Source organism: Podarcis bocagei (assembly GCF_964188305.1).
Source record: "Podarcis bocagei genome assembly, chromosome: 15".
NCBI lineage: Eukaryota > Metazoa > Chordata > Lepidosauria > Squamata > Lacertidae > Podarcis > Podarcis bocagei.
Genome location: NC_138141.1, coordinates 4,209,685 through 4,226,858, shown reverse-complemented (window position 1 = coordinate 4,226,858; position 17,174 = coordinate 4,209,685). Strand labels below are relative to the sequence as shown.

Below are 17,174 nucleotides of genomic sequence, written 5' to 3'. Positions count from 1 at the left end.
AACCTGAAGCACCACTTTAGCTAATGGGGCCTCCCGCTGCCGCCGCTGCGCGATTTCTGTTCTCATCCTGAAGCAAAGTTCTTAACCCGAGGTACTATTTCTGGGTTAGCGGAGTCTGTAACCTGAAGCGTATGTAACCCGAGGTACCACTGTATCTCATTTCTGTCTGGCCCATTTTTACCTCCTTTCCTGTTAGTTTTTTCCAGGCCAAATAGAAAGTTGGATGGGGAAGCTAAGCCGCCTAATCCCAACTTCTGCTGTTGCTCAGAAGTCTCTTAGCAGGGGCTGATCAGAAACGGTGCAGCCTAAAATACGTCTTGCCAAAGATGCCGCAGAAGAGAGGTCCAGGCATCTGTAGAACAAGTAGAGCCTTGGGATCAGAGTTGCTCCCAGTTGCTCTTTCCCTGTTGTCCATTTCCCAGGAACTTTTCAATGTGTCTGCATCAAGAGATAGAAACAACCATAGCAATGTTCCACTGGAGCAACAAGGTTGTTTTTTGTTTTGTAACGCAGGAATGGTGAGACTCCCAATTTCCATCAGCCCCAGCCAGCATGGCCAGGAGCGATAGGACTCGGGGTCCAGCAAAATCTGGAGGTAAAAGGTTCCTCATCCCTGCTTTGATAAAATGTAGGCACATAATTAGATTTACAATTCCCATCTGCCCCCAGCAGCAACTGAAGTGAGGCACACAGGGTCTTCTTGTTCTCCACTATTGCTCCTAGAGGAGGGGTGGCCATTGCACTGCTCCCCAGATCTTTTGGACTAAAACTCTCATCATCCCTGACCAGTGCCCATGCTGCTGGGCCTAATGGGAGTTGAAATCTGCAACAGTTGGAGGCCAACAGGTTGGCTTTCCCTGTGCTGCAGTTACGTGTTCTGACTGTAACCTATCCAGCTATCTAGCTCATTTATGAAAGTGGGGAGCTAAGGCATCATCCTTTGTGGGGGACCAAAATAGCTCTGGTTAAACTGGCATGGCAAATGTTGCAGAGCCCTTTCTCCTTCCTCATTGAGCTACCTGGGCTGAGGGAAGTTGTGGTCCAAAATACCTGGAGGACAGCAGGTTGCTAAAGTGTCTTGTACCAAGAAGGACATCATGGACTGTAGGCAGCATGAGTACTGAGCAATTCTTCCCACCAACATGACTTTATCCTAATGAGACTTTGTTCCACTGTAATGACAATGCAAAAGCTTTTTCTCTGTATGTCTTTGTGTTATCTGTACCCACAATTAGTACAGGCACATGTAGAAACTTTCAATACCAAATAAAAGCTGGGTGCCAGCAAAAATGGATACCTCAGATGCTGACTTCTATGCAACTCAAAAGACAGATATCAAAGGGGTGGATGCTGCCCAAAGAAGGTGGTGATCAACAACATGCATCTCTCTCCTCGGTGAGACTAAACAACTGTGCAGACCAGTGTTTGTATAATGAAGACGGCATGGTAGGAAGCCAATTTTACACAGGCTCATTCATTCCATGTGGGAATGCTTCTGTCCACCATGTGATACAAATACTCACTTATATTCCTATATGCACACTTCTTCACAAGTGAAAATGTCATATGCTGTTTTCTGACATGGTGACTGTCCCAGCAGGAAATAGCGTGTCTGAAACACCTGTAATGAATTTTAAGTTAATGTACCCACCCAAGCAAACAGACTCCAAGTGATCTCTGGTTTTAATGGTGAACTGGTTTCATAGATGAGGGTTTGAAGTTTCGCTTTAATGTGATAACTTGAACTTCATGCTGTAAGTGTAATGAAACCTTTGGCCTTCATTTTTGAAATTCATTTCCTTCTGCTGTTCACAAATAAAGTGCAACCACTCTTTGCTGTTTCACACAGTTGCAGTTTCAACTTTGGTAGATTATTTGCTTCTCCTCAATTCCACTCTTAACCAGGGAAATTGGGACCTTCAGTCACCTGGACGAGGTATGACAGGTAGAGTGCAAGTACATTGATGTGGGGTTGGGGCACCATGAAATTCTACTGCAGGAACAGGAAGCAATATTCTTCTGTACCGATCTGGATTCTAAATCTAAGAACAGGAGTGGGGAACCTGGGCCCCTGCCCAGATGTTGCTATGCTTCAGTTCCCACCATCCCTGGCCTTGTTGACTGGGGCTGATGGGAGTTAGTGTCCATCAACATCTGGAGACACAAATGATTGAGAATATTGAAGAACACCATGGGTGATTTCAACCAAGTTATTGGCACAGAGGTTGGAGCAGAGCTTCTTCATAGAAAGTGATGTTTCTTTTAGGGTGGTCTTTCAGGTCTGAAGAAGTCAGTTTAGCTTCTCCCCTCTCACCTTGTGTCTTAACAGTAGCAGTAAGACATTGTGCTGGAGAATTCTATTTTCCTAACTGTATAAATGATACTCATTTCGCTGAAGTCATATTTCTTGAGAAATCACAGCATGGTTCACTTGCATAGAAAAGACCTCCAGTGCTGCAGGTGAGGCGCATCTGGCCTTGTCAGAGTGTGGATCACACACTGCTGTACAGCTGCACCAATAAAGAATATTCAAAGCTTGCAAGAGTCCTGCCTCTGAATTGGAAAAACGAACCATGCAATGTCATTAACACTGGGAATCTTGATTTGTTATCTAAGCAAGGGACATCTAGTGTGGCAAGGTAGAAAGCCATATGAATGTGCCTCTGGCTCATGTGCCCACCCCCTGGCGCACATGCATGCACTCCTCCAGCACTGTTCGCTCATGCAATGCCACTGGCCCTGGTGCCTCTTCAGCTTCTGACACCTCCTCTTCCCAGTCTTCTCCCTCTTTGTTGTCCCACCACCACTCCCCGGGCTCTGACCTTTCTTCTCGGTGGTTCCCCACCTGGTTCCTCCCACCGTTTCTTCATATCCAAACAGTCCATGGCAAGTACTATTGTGCCAAAGTGGTTTTGCTTGGGATAGAGAATACAGAACAGGGGGGTGGATTTTAAGGATTCTCTGAAATGATATACAAGGACCTGTGCAGAACACAGGAAACTGCTTTATGGCATGTCAGACCATCCAGTCCATCTAGCTCAGAATTGTAGACTGGCAACATCTCTCTTACGGTTTCAGGCAGGAATTTTTGATCCAGGGACCTGCATGCAAAGCAGGTGCTCTGGTACTGAAGGGCATAGGAAGCACTACAGCAGGCTTCCTCAGCCTCGGCCCTCCAGATGTTTTTGGCCTACAACTCCCATGATCCCTAGCTAGCAGGACCAGTGCTCAGGGATGATGGGAGTTGTTGTCTCAAAACATCTGGAGGGCCGAGTTTGAGGAAGCCTGCACTACAGGAAGGGGAAATTGGAGCCATACCATGTCCTGTCATGCCTGCAAAAGTCTACCCACTTACTCAGCCAGTTTTTCAGTGTATAACGTGGCAATGATGACTTAATTTTTGATCATTTCACCTGCCTTGGAACATCCAACCACCTTCCCCATTAACAATTGCTAATAAAAGTGCAGATCAGCTAGATTCCTGGCCATCTCTGCAGGAGGTTCACATTATTCCTTCCCTCCAAGGCTGTTGCAACCGAGGAGACAAAAGCATCTAACCTTTTTAATTATCCTTGATTATTTTTAGCTTTAGCAAATGCTTTAGTTCACTAATATGCAGGGAAAGTGGGGAAGAGAATGTGAATAAGGTAACAGAAAGCTTGTACACAGGAATGTATTCCATGTAAGCTCCTGTACACCATTTTTATACAGCTGTCTAATTGAGCAACCTTCTAATAGCTGAGGGTCAATAGAATCACCAGATACTGTTGTTGTTGTTATATCCTGCCCAACTGGCTGGGTTGCTCCAGCTACTCCCCTTTCCTCCTCGCCTGCCCATTATAACTGCCACTCAGCAGCTTCTAGTCCTGAATAGATTCAGTTTGGATCGCATTTAATGTGAACTCACCCAATCCATACTTCCTGAAAAAATGTGCAAACCAAAATACAGCTATCCTTCAAAATTTTATTTCTCTGAATTTCTCAATTCAATTCTCCAACCAAAAATTGTGTTAAAATTGTATATATGGAGAAAGTGTGAATGAATATGTATATAGTGGTGAAAATCACACGCTGCTTTGCATTGCTTTCTTTGCAAAACACTGTACATTAGGCAAAACTGCACACAAAAGCATACAGTGGTGTACACTAAGATGCTGAAGACTTTTTTATGAATACTTTTTAAAAAGTGCCAACATGTAGAAATGTGCAGAACTGAATTTAAGATTGGAACAATGAGAAACTGAGAAAAACTTGTCTATAAAATTATAGTAATACCCTCCTTGAAAATAGGGAGATTATTAGCCCTGAGTGCTCACTGGAAGGACAGATCCTGAAGCTGAGACTCCAATACTTTGGCCAGCTCATGAGAAGAGAAGCCTCCCTGGAAAAGACCCTGATGTTGTGAAAGATGGAGGGCACAAGGAGAAGGGGACAACCAAGGACGAGATGGTTGGACAGTGTTCTCGAAGCTACCAGCATGAGTTTGACCAAACTGCAGGAGGCAGTGGAAGACAGGAGGGCCTGGAGTGGCTCTGGTCCAGGGGGTCACGAAGAGTCGGACACGACTAAACGACAACAATTCTTAATTCTGTAGTGATCTGCTGCTCAAAAGACCCAGATTGAACTTTGTGTTGCTTTTAGCGGCAGAAGAGATTGATATCCAAGACCTGAATAGGCCACCCTATGCTTTTTAGAGTTCACCAGTCTTCACTGTCACAAGCACTTGCAGTTAGGAAATCAGAAGCCAAATTAAATCTAAAAGCTTGTTCCAAATAAGAATATTTCAAAGCCATTAAATTAGACAAAAGATTTCAATTCCTCCCTGCCCTCCCTGAAAATAGCAGAGTCACCTGGATCTTAATCTCCTTGTTTTTAATTTCCTCTTTCTAAAAAAAAACCTGCTTCTACCTCTGAGGCTTTCAAAGGGAGGAATATCAGCTGTGCTTATCCATTAGAGAGGAAGGCGCTCCAATTCCTTCCTTCCTTCCTCCCTCTCACTCATTATGACTTAATTACAGTCAGCATGAGAGAGAGGGTTTGCGTGGTCACCTGGAGGAGATGCTTCAGTGGGGAAAATGGGCATCTATAAAAGGTGAGAAAGTACGACTCAAAGGAGGCACCAGAGGCAAATGCTCTTCCTTTCCTTTCTTCTGCTGTCAATCAGGTAATGTACTTAATAATTGCAGTGCATTTTGCATGCACAGGACTATTCTAGGTAGATTACTCCATTTTCAATTTAATTTTTATTTTGGATTTTTGCAGAATGGAGAAGATTGGGATGCTGTTTGCCGGTTCCTTCCTGTTGGTCATATCCTTGACAATCTGCTCTGCCCAGCACTGGTCCTACAGCCTTCAACCTGGAGGAAAAGGGGATGCTGAAAATCTGATAGAATCCTTCCAAGAGGTAAGCATGCTTCAGAAATGTGCATTACCGGTTGAAGATAAGGTCAGGTCCTCTGTAACTGGTTGTTGTTGTTTTTTGCAGAATTCTGCACCCCGGTCACAGAAATTCTGCAGCAACAAAAAGCCAAATTATGCAAGCTAAATAAAGCTACAGTCAGATACACACTTCTATGGGAGTAAATCCTATAGAACTCAGTGGGATTAAGTGTTTATAAGATGTCTACATATAATTTTTGGGTGGATTAGTATAGGATTGTGCTATAAAATTATGCACCCCAAGAAAACTGCCATGATTGTTCTTACCCAACTGAAGCCAATAAAGCTTACTACTCAGTGGACATGCATAGGATTGTGCTGTTGATATATATTAGATCCATACTTTGTCATTGCTAGAGTACACCTACTGACATCAATGGGACTTGTCTGTCATTACTTATTAGTAGTGGTTAGAGTATTGGACTAGAACCTAGCAGACCAGGATTCAAATTCCCACTTAATCATGAAGCTAAGTTTCCTGCTTGGCAGGGGGTTGGACTCGATGGCCCTTGTGGTCTCTTCCAACTCTATGATTCTATGATTCTATGATTCTATTCTAAGTGGGTGACCTTGGGCCCAGGAGTGCCAACTTGGTCCTGTGGGTGCCCGGGGCCATGCAGTGCCACCACTAGCTGCTTTTCCATCCCCTGAAGGTGGTGGCAAATAGAGAATGGTTCCCAGCAAAGAGCCCTAGAACTGTGTGCTGTGATGCTCTGGGGCTCCTGCTAGCTGGGGATGATGGGAGTTGGAGTCCATCTGGATGGCTGCAGGTTCCCCATCCTTGGAGCAGACGATACTGGCTCACACAGAGTCCAGGGCCCCCAACAAGAAAGCTCCCATGAGGTCCTGCTCCAGGAGATTGCCCCTCCCCATGTTCCATTCCATTCTTTTTCCTTTTCTGCAACACAGATCACAAATGAGCTGGGTAAACTTGGAAAGCTGCAGCATTTTGATCGTAATGTGCCGCATCAGCGCCCAATATTCAGAAGCCTAAAAGCTGCCCTTGTAAGTATATTCCCCCTCCTTTTCTCTCTTTCCCAGGGGTGCTGACTGCTAGTACTGACAAACGATTTCTCTTGCTAGCTAATCCTAACACCAACACTAATAATGGGTTGTCTCCAGGGCTAGACATACTTAGAATAGACTCAATGAAATTAATGGACACGGCTTAGTTCCATTGGGTTACATACAATACTAGTCCTACTCAGAGTAGAGCCTTTGAAGTAAATGGCCATGGTGACTTAGGTTCTTCCATTTCAATGGGTCTGTTCTAAGTAGAACATATTTGGTTGCAACCCATTAATTCCAATGGATCTACTTTGAGTAGAGCATATTTGGCTGCAACCCAATGCCAAAAAGCAATTAAAATAAATAAATGATGCAGCCTGGAGCTTAAAAGCCTGTCTCTATGCCGTCTAGCCTGGTGAGAGGGCACCTCCCCTCTAATCCAGGCTCTTTGGAGTGCAGGAAACCAGTATCAGAAACTTTATTGTCCGTGAACTCTTGTTTTGCTTTGTATCTATGTACTTAAACCTTGATACTGAATTTGTATGTGTTGGTTTTTGTTATTTTTGAATTTACTAAATTTTCATTGTGGAAAAGCGGGCTATAAATAAACTTAATCCACCTAATCTGTAAATTTATACATTGAAGATCTTCCTAGTCTGCACAATGAACTTTAAAAAAACTTAAAGCATTTTTACTGTAATACAAATAATGCAATGCAATAATCATGTAACAAGATAGGTAAACCTCAAAACAACTAAATAAAGGAAAACAGGGGGTAAAAGAAAGAAAAAGCACAGACAAGTTGACAAATAACCTAAAGGTTGGACAGGGAGAAGGGACGGAGGGATATCTGGAGGAGCAGAATGCAACCCTGCATTTTGAGTTTGTTGCTGAATAGAGTCTTTCCTGAGGCTCATACAGAAAGATGAAAGAAGCTGTTTCTCTTTGGCGTTATTGATGAGAGATAGAAGAACCAAGCTGCAGCAATAGCTTTGGCAGAGTCTGTAGCAAGCTGGATGGCGTGAGTCAGTTTCTCAAAGCAAAGCTGTGCACCAAAAGTGCCTATCAGCCCTATCTTTTAATATCTGTAGTGTGTTTAAAAATGATGTGTGTTGCCGGGCTACCTAGCCTAGTAATTAGAGCAAGGAGCAGACAATAGGTTCTTTGGGGTATCCAGTAAATGGAGGCTGACAGGCTCTTAAAGTAAGGTTACCAGACGTCCCCGTTTCCCGGGGACAGTCCCCGGATTTACAAATCAGTCCCCTGACAAATTCCTATCATTCCTACTGAAGTTGAAGTGTGTTCCCGGATTCATTGGAAAAAAAATCTGGTCACCTTATCTTAAAGGAACAGGCAGCAGCTTTTATTACTTTAAGCAGAAACAAGATAAGCACAATAAGCAAAATAAGCAGTCTAACGTCTATGTTCCATACTCACTAACAAGTGGCACTTAAGATAAAAGATCAAAAGGATATTAGGGACATAACAGCAAAGGTGAAGTTCATGGTTCATCTCATTTGTTGCGGAGTCCCTGGGAGAGGCAGATTCTTCGCTCAGTTGACAGGACCGACACTGACATTGACCGGTAGGACTTGGTGTGAAGACTCAGAAAACTGCTGTTGCCCAGCCCTTATATAGGGGCTTGTAAGCATCCTCTAATAGCCAGTGTGCTCATTAAGTTTTGTCTTATCTCTGCAGTTGGCAGTGTGTCCATCCTCCCTCTATTCCCAGCGATGAATCAAAGTTAATTGTCAGTTCCATCTTGACTGGGCCAAGAGGGACATTTCCACTAGTTGACTCCTCTTCTCAGTTTGGCTGTCTAGACCTTCTGATGGGTGCCAAGTCTTAATTATTTTGACAGATGCAAGGTGTTAATCATACTGAGATATATAGCTTTGATTATATTGACTTATTTATGGCTGCAGCTAGCTCATTATAACTGCTCATCATAAGTTATATATAACAAAGCTGCGTTGAAACCAGGAAGCAACAGTCATATCTGGCCTGGCAATGCTGATGGTGATAGCTTTACTATTCAAGATGATCTGAACATTTTTATAAGTTGCTTAAAAGAAAAGCAGTTGTAAACTTATTGTGTCACACAGGCACGTCTGACTGAAGGAGAGAATGGGCCAAAGATTTAGATCTATAGAAGAGCCGTCACCAAGAAAAGATGAAACCACCAGATCTGTGGGCTTCACTCTGTTGCAGAACATGCAGAAGTATCAAACCAGGGTCTTGGGAGTGGGGGAAAGTACACCTACCAACATTAATGGAGCCACTGCATTGCTGAAGCACCAATTAAAAATAATAAAAAAATTAATTGCTTGACAATAGCCTCATATGGCACATTGTTTCACGCTGATAGGATGCAAAAAGAAAAGTGTGTTTTTGCTGGTTGGATTACTTTAACTATTGTAGCTTCCAAAAAAGCTTCTAGATTTTCTGGGGGGAAACAATCCTGAACAGACTTTTGCAAATATACATAAAACTCTTCACTTTCCTTTTGTGTCTTATTGCTGTTTTGGTCTAAGAGCCACACTCAGCAATGGGTGAGTGTTCAGGAATCGTATCTTCTCAGATTCAACACAACAAAACCTCTCAGCATCCTACTCACCCTCCTCCGACTTGCAAGTGATTCTGGTAATAATAATCTGGCATAAAAAGGAAGAAACAGCAACCCATGCAGAAGTAAAAGGGGGTGCTGGTAGGCCATTTTTTAGTGTGTGTGTGTGTGTGTGTGTGTGTGTGTGTGTGGGACAGTAGATGGGGCAGGGAGGAGTTTGCTAAGAAGCAGAGGGTGCTTCCAGATGACCTGTTTATTGGGCATTCATACTTATTTTTTGTAGGGAAATTAGACAACTTTGGCTATTTATTGAGCATTCTGATTTGTTGACAGTGAGGTTAGAGGAAGCCAAAGCAGGTGTTGTCTTTCTCCCTTTCTCCCTGCCTCCTTGTAGGAAAATGTTCAATCTTTTGCAGAGGCAGGTTTGTTGCATATAACCTCCCAATCTGCAATAATTGTGGAGCCTGAATTTGCCAGTATATGATTGAATCCCACCCTTAAAAAGTAACAGTCTAGAAGCTGCCAGAGACCGTTGCAGCTTTCAGACATATAAGGATGCAATTTCTTCTGGAAACATATATTATTTTCAAAACTGATGTGGAAAACTAATAACCTGCCCTGGGCTTGGGGATACTTTTTTTGGGGGGGGATCTACCTGCTAAGGAGACATAGAATGGGATAGAATTCAGTGGAGTTCCAGCTTTGTTCCATCTAAGAACAACATTGTTCTGCCTTTCTTTTTACCTTCTGGAGGTCAGCAAGACCATTTTGCATGGATGTCAGGGCTGATTTGCCTGGCTGACTTTCCTCTCCTGTCTTTGGCATGCACTGCAAAGGGGGTGAAAGGACCAAGTGAAAAGCAGTGCACTGATTTCACCTGTGATTGCTTCCTCCTTCAAATGAATTCTAGAGCATGCCCCCTGGCAGAGGACTGGCTCCACATGTCTATGCTTCTCTCCATCCAACAAAAAGTACAAAGGAAAGAGAGACAACACTTCAACATATAGATAATCATGGTTTTCTTTTAATATTTTCATTTACAGTTATAAAAATAAATAAGGCAGGTCAGTCTGGTGCAATAATTCCTGTACTGAAAATAAAGTTTTTAACTTAACAATACTTCAACAGGTGTGATGATGTGGGGCGTGGTGGGTGGGCAAACAAATATGGGAACGGCATTTAGCAGTCATTAACAAATCTTTGGGTGTACCCTTTGCACTATAAAATATCTCTCAGAGGAAGTCCTCTCAACTCAAGCTGGCCTTCATACAGACTGCTTAAAAGGCTGGTGTACATATAACCCTGCAGAGAGAGAAACCACCTTTAGCAATAACACAATCATTCTGCAGTGTGGAATGCAAGATGTGCCACCTGCTGCTTTCCCAAAGATTCCCTCCATTGCGTTAACACAGCAGAACCTAACTCACAGAAGATAATAAAACAGAGCCAACCCTGGCGTGCCCAAAACTCCAAGTGCATCCCTGGACAGCACTGCCTATTTATTGATACCCTGCACTTATTCCGCCATGGGCCTGGAGTACATTAGGTTCCCAGGTGGTCTTCAATTCAGACCCAAAATTGATGCAGCATCTTCAGAGCAGAAGCCCTGCTTTATTCTTTTCATCATGCTCTCTATCGCACATGAGAGGCTAGTCAGCAGGCAGTGCTGCGGTGAAACTGATGCAGGTGATGCATCAACACTGTTTTCTTCAGTTTGTGTTTCTTTTTAGAGGGACATAGAGTGAATTGGTTCAATGGAGTAATGGTTTAATGGGTTCTTTGTTTTTAATGCTCTTAAAAACAAAGGAGCTACGTGGTTCCTAAAAGAGGAGAGAAGGAAAACAGGCACAACGGATAAAAGATTCCAAGTAAGTTCATGAGAATGCAGAGAAGAGGGCTGCATCTTTGAGTCTGGGCTACAGTTTGATAAGGACATGTTTTTTGTGCTGAAGACCCCAAGTTCAATTCCCAGCATATCCAGTTAAGGTGGTGAGGGAGACACCCCCCCCCCCCCTGGTTTGATCCCTGGAGAGCCACTGTTGTTGTAGGCAAATACTGAGCTACAAAGACCAATTGACTGACTCGGTATAATGCAGTTTTGTGTGTGAAATGTTACATTTTGGGATTAAGTATAGAATCCTGAGACTGAAAAAGATGCAGACTAAAAGTTGCCACAGAGGACAAACCTTAAACCATGCAAGGCAATATTGCACATTTAATGAAATGGAACCTTGCAGACAAAAATTGCTTTTCAAAGCTAGCAGTAAATTTCAGTTGGTGACGGTGGCTCAGGACTCTGAGCTTTTTCTGCCTTGTCCAGGGAAGACTGGAAGACAGCAATCAATAGGATCCAGGTTTCCAATTCAAGAACTATATATATCTAGGCACATTAACACAGGGCTGGTGCCATCTGTCATGCACCCTAAAAGGGGGAGTGAAACATGGCCAGGATGTCCCCAGGAAGATGCAGCAAGCTTTCCCCATGGGGCTGGGGAGGGGGGCTCTTAAGACACTTCCATGTAACCAGCACAGCTGGAGCCTTACGCAGTGTGCCTTTGAAAACATCCAACACTTGCTTTGTGATAAGAATCTGCTATGAACCCTCCCATCCCCCAGCCAGCGCATGCAATCTGTTTCCTGGAGGCACCTGGGCAGTAAAAGGAAGGCAGCCTTTATCTAAAGTCAGACAGAAGTTGGAGAAATTCGCTGGGAAAAGATTAGATGTGGCAAGCTCAGTCAGTGAGAAGAAGAAGATGCAAAAAGATTGCCACCTTATGGCCTTGGAAGCTTGGAAGCTTGCAGAATACACCAGCTGCATTTGCACCTGATGCGAGAAGCAGCCTGCTTATACTTTAGGCACAGTAAAAAGAAAAGATCCAATTATGCAAATGGATGCAGGTGCCCAATTTGCATATCAGGCATAAATCTTAATCTGGTGACTGAATAGAGAATCAGACTTACATGAGGCATTTTACCTGGTCAAACCTCAAGCTTGGTTGGACAATTGGTCCATCTGGCCTTTGGCATCATCTATCCTGATTAACGGAAGTGAGAGCTGGACCATAAAGAAGGCTGATCGCCGAAGAATTGATGCTTTTGAATTATGGTGCTGGAGGAGACTCTTGAGAGTCCCATGGACTGCAAGGAGATCAAACCTCTCCATTCTGAAGGAAATCAGCCCTGAGTGCTCACTGGAAGGACAGATCGTGAAGCTGAGGCTCCAATACTTTGGCCACCTCATGAGAAGAGAAGACTCCCTGGAAAAGACCCTGATGTTGGGAAAGATGGAGGGCACAAGGAGAAGGGGACGACAGAGGATGAGATGGTTGGACAGTGTTCTCGAAGCTACCAGCATGAGTTTGATCAAACTGCGGGAGGCAGTGGAGGACAGGAGTGCCTGGCGTGCTCTGGTCCATGGGGTCACGAAGAGTCGGACACGACTAAACGACTAAACAACAAATCCTGATTAACAGCTGAGTCTCAAGCAGCAATTCTTCCAGTCACCTTCCAAATGTATTTTTAAAAAGCTGAAGAGATACTGCGGAGAAAACCTGGGACTTCATGCTTGCAAGGTGTGTGCTGTGCCACTGAGCTATGGCTCCTTTGCCCGGTTGCTGTGGCTCTTAAAAGAGGGAAGCTCCTTGGAGGAAAGGCGGGAAAGCCAAAGGCAGATTGAAGGCTACATCTTTAAAAATGGAAAAATCATTATGCATAACCCTAAAGTCCCCACCTCAGCTGTGCAGCCACTCTTCCCAGGGTGGATACATGTGACTTGAGCCACTGAGGCTGAAGCAAATGCAAAGTGGCTTTTTGTGTTTGTGGGGAGAGATGCTGAACACAGTACACCAAGTTAGTCTTTAGAAGCAGAGCCTCTTAACTAACTGCTTCTGGTTTCTTGAACACACAATACAAAACTTAGGAATGAAAACTGATGCTGTAAGCACACAAGCACACACCACTCCTTCCCAATTTGGATCCAGAACCCAATCATCATGCTTTTAGTGTCTGGAGTGACATCTGACAGTTCCAATTTGTTAATTACATGGATGTGCCCCCTGATCAATCAAGGGCACACATCTGTGGTCTTCTATCACAGACATTTTGAATTCTTACTCTTCCCTTAATTATTTTATACAATCTCTGCTTTGAAGGGCAAAGTGCAGTCTTGGGCTTGACTATCTGAGAAAGCCTTATGTCATATTCCTGGAAGTGGGAACTACACAGAGATCAATGCAACCAAATGATTAGGAGATCAGATTAAGGCTGCCCAAATGCACATAAAATAGAAAATGATCACTTACACCTTTGTTTACCCTGTGACTACAGGGTAAAGCTAAAGTGGATGAACATTAAAACTTTATTTGGACTTTCAATTCCTTTACACAATTAGAACTGCACAAGGGAGAAGAGACGGGGGCTGATGACTGACCCTTCCCCCTCCAACCTGCCCTACACTCACTCCAATCAGTGCAAGGAGATCTGCGCCAGCAGGGGGAAGAGGACTTACCCTCACTGCTGTCTTCAGCACTTCCCTTTGGTTCTCTCCCCTGGAGAAGACAAGGAGCAACAAGCTGTAAGCCATCTAGCCAGGTGAGAGGACCTCTTCCCCCCAGACTGGTTTTTGCTGAGGCTCCTTGGAATGAAAGAAGACCTGCATAAGCAGGTAGGGTTTTCTTTTTGCTCTGTACTTACTTGTTTACATCAACATTATTTCTTTTGTAATATTGAATTTATTCTGTGTTTGCTAAATTTATGGTTTTTGCCCTATTTTAATTTATTGATGTTTTGTCAACAGACTTCTCTCCTTCACCCCAGTGCTTTGTTCTTGAACGTTTATTGCAAGCCACTTTGGGCAAAGCTCACTGTGGAAATGGAGCATGCAAATAAACTCAATCAATCAATCAATCAATCAATCAATCAATCAATCAATCAAGAGCCTGTAGTAGAGAGCCTGCTATATCCTGTGTGATTTAGGATCTTGCTTGTCATGAATGGTCACCCTCCAGCACAGGATGTGAAAGAGAGAAGTGGTGTTAGCCAGCACCTACTCAACTCACCCTCTTGTAATTCTAGTTGCCGGGGGGAACGGAAAGTCTGAATATGACTAAACCAACAATTTGGATTAGTTCTGGAATATATCTGAGTCTCTCTCTCTCTCTCTCTCTCTCTCTCCCCCCCCCCTCTCTCTCTCGGGTTAGGCGATGAGCCTCTGGTACAAAACATGGAAACACGGAAGCATTATTTTACAAAGTCAAAACAAAAAACCCATGAGTGTAAATACATTACAGGCCTAGACACGTGGCTATAGATACATTTGCAGCTTAGCAAAGAGTTCAGTTGCTAACAGGTCTTCGTTTACAAATCTTGCTTTGGGAGACCAGGAAGCACCATTGTCCACAATCTGTCCTCTGAATTCTCAAGGATAATTACATCTTCAAGCCAGTCTTAAAGGCAACAAGCTATTCGACAGAGGAACCAAAAAATGTACACCAACAATTTCGGTAAAAGTAAGAAAAGAAGTTGTAGTAGTGTACTTAACCCTGTTTGTGTGCAAAAACTGGATATGTTAAGACAAAATGAGGAACTGACAGTATAAATGACAGCACTGACAAAGTCCTGAGAGAAAAAAATACAGAGAATTTCTGCTCTATACCAGAACTGTACATAGTGGAACAAAATGGGTCATGGGGATGGTGCCCTCTCTTCATCGACAAGAATCTTCTGAATAAGATCCATGTACTTGACCAAGTAAAGCATCTAGGAAAGGCCACTTGAACTTGTGGAGCTTGTGTGGAAGGCTGCAGCTTGCTCTGTGGATACACATGTCTGTTCCAGCATCGTCTTTGCCTGGGTGCAGATGAACTCCTCATGAGAATCCATTGCAGCCTTGGTGGACGTCAAAGGACGCCTTCCGTGCTACAGTGCTTCCCTCTTGCTTTAAAGAGGATTAGACAAAGTCACGGAAGAGAAGGCTGGCTGTAAGCGGCTGTGTTTTATCCTCCAATGCTGGAGGCAGCAGGATTCTTAAAACAGGTTGCAGGAAATCTCAGGGGGTGGGGAGAAGATGCTGTTGCACTCAGGCCCTGGCTGTGGGGTTCCCACAGGCAACTGGTTGGCCCCTGTGAGAACAGGATGCTTTGACCTGATACTGCAGGGATCTTCTTATAATCTGTTTAAAGACCAACAATCACCAATAAAGTGCAGAACTCCACAAAGGAAAGCAGCTTTAGCACAGCTGCTGCCTTACAGGCATCAGAAGAAGAGGGTTGGAACAGACAGATTATTGGCCGGCTGAACCTGTCACAGCTCAGAAGCAGGCTGAAGGCCAACATGTTAATGCTTGGAGCCTTGATGTGCAACTGGGAAAATCAGAAGCTTGGGAATCAAAGAGCAAATCACTGATACAGATTAAACGGCTTATTTTTGTATGGCTGAAGAGGGTGCAGCTGTTTGTCCGGAAAGAGAAGAAAAACATATACATGAAACAAGACAGCAGACATTTCATTCAAGGGTCTGGCCTGGAGTTTTCATTGCAGTCCTGGATCTGAAGAAATGACACTGGATTTCCTTGCTTTTGGAGGAGGAGGGGGAGGCCTGACTTCCCGCCTGTTGGGCAAAGGTGGAGCGACCTGCAACCACACAAACACACACATAGATTGGCAAGTAAACAACAAGCAAAGCCATTCTCTGTATTGCTTCCCAAGGTTAATAGGACCCTGCTGGGTGTCAGGACCTTCTGGATTTGCATGCAGCTGCCCCATGTGGTGAAATCGTTGAACTGCAGCCAGCAGCCTTCTTGGTAAAGAGCCTTTGGGACTGACTCCATCCACCCAGTCTGGCCGGCCACTGGATCCTTCTAGGAAGGAAGCAGGGGGGCCAACTTGAATAAAAAATGGGGGGGGGCAGATAAGCCCTGCCCCCCCACAATCAATCACATGGCAGAGTGCACCTACACCATTTGAATGGCAAAGGCCATTAAGTTTTTTGGCGCCCCGCCCCCTCAAATATTTTATTGGGGGGGACCTAAGGGACCTCAGAACCTCTAGGAGCTGGCTGCTATGGCAGGAAAGAATATCAAGGGCTTCCTGTTCCTGCTTGAGCTATGCTAAGATATTTGCACAAACACACAAAGGGTTAAACTGTGGACACATGTCCCACCCCCAACTGCTCTTCAGTTCTTCATGCAGTTAGACTGAGTTTGAAAAAGAGTTTTAAAGCATGTTCAATACAACACACTTAGAAAGCTCCCCTCAAACAGGAACCCTGGCTCATCAAGGTTTCCAGTCACAGGGAGAGGTTCCAAGTGTGTTCAATTAAATGCGCTTTAAAACTCTTTCCAGACTTTGATGTTTATTGTGCACAAGGGTTTCAGGAGCAGCTAGTCCACCAGGATGCATTGGGGGCTGGAGCTTATGTTCATTGCCCTCCTTCAGGTAAATGACTATTGTCTGCACAGACTGACAGCAGCTTTCCAGGGTCTCAGGTAGAGGTTTTTCCTCATTAGCTACTATCTCAGGAACTTGTGCTGCTTCAGATATTGTTAGGTTGCATCTCCCACCACACTGCCTGTTGGCAGGCAAGGGGGATAAGGCTATCAATGGTTACTAGTCATGAAAGCTATATATTACCTCCAGGATCAGAGGCAGTTTGACTCTGGATACTAGTTGCTGTGGAATGTAAGAGCCCTGCTGGGTTAGACCACAGACCCCTCTGTCCGGCATCCTCTTCTCCCAGGGGCCAGCCAGATGTCTATATGGGCAGCCTGCAAACGGGTCCTCCTGAGTGCATCAGCTCTCTCCTCACTTATGATTCCCGAAATCGGTATCCTGAGACATACTGCCTCTGATGCCAGAGGGAGAAGATGTCCTTCACTAATTTGCCCAATCCACTTTTACAGCTGCCCAAGGGGGTGGCTATCACTACTTCTTATGGGAGTGAATTCTATAGCTGGACTGCACTGTGCAAAGAAGTACTTTCTTTGGCCTGTCCTGACTCTTCCAACATTCAGCTTCACTGCATGTCTAACACTGGATGAAGAAGAGCAGCAGAAGAAGAAGAAGAGGGGTACTGCACAGGTGTCCTTGCTTGTGGATTTCCCAGAGGAGTCTGGCTGGCCATAGGGAGAACAGAATCCTGGACTAAACTGGTGGGATGGGAGTGG

At 44.3% G+C, this 17,174-nt stretch overlaps 2 protein-coding genes across 2 annotated transcripts in view; one reads left to right on the top strand and one right to left on the bottom strand.

Annotated features, from left to right (window-relative positions):
* Positions 1-2,331: 2,331 nt before the first annotated feature.
* GNRH1 (gonadotropin releasing hormone 1) lies at positions 2,332-9,085 on the top strand. The gene is made up of 4 exons (XM_081172415.1): positions 2,332-5,164; positions 5,263-5,404; positions 6,349-6,444; positions 8,553-9,085. Exons 1-4 carry the CDS (start codon positions 5,130-5,132, stop codon positions 8,589-8,591), a joined length of 312 nt encoding a protein of 103 aa, XP_081028541.1. The 5' UTR covers positions 2,332-5,129; the 3' UTR covers positions 8,592-9,085.
* Positions 9,086-10,015: 930 nt separating this feature from the next.
* DOCK5 (dedicator of cytokinesis 5) overlaps positions 10,016-17,174 on the bottom strand; it is a 150,362-nt gene continuing 143,203 nt past the window's right edge. Inside the window, exons 52-53 of the mRNA XM_081171580.1 lie at positions 12,471-15,642; positions 10,016-12,043 (exon numbers count right to left, since the gene is read on the bottom strand). Of these exons, the coding sequence (XP_081027706.1) occupies positions 15,541-15,642 (102 nt within the window). The 3' untranslated portion in view covers positions 10,016-12,043; positions 12,471-15,540. The remainder of the gene's footprint in view (positions 12,044-12,470; positions 15,643-17,174) is intronic.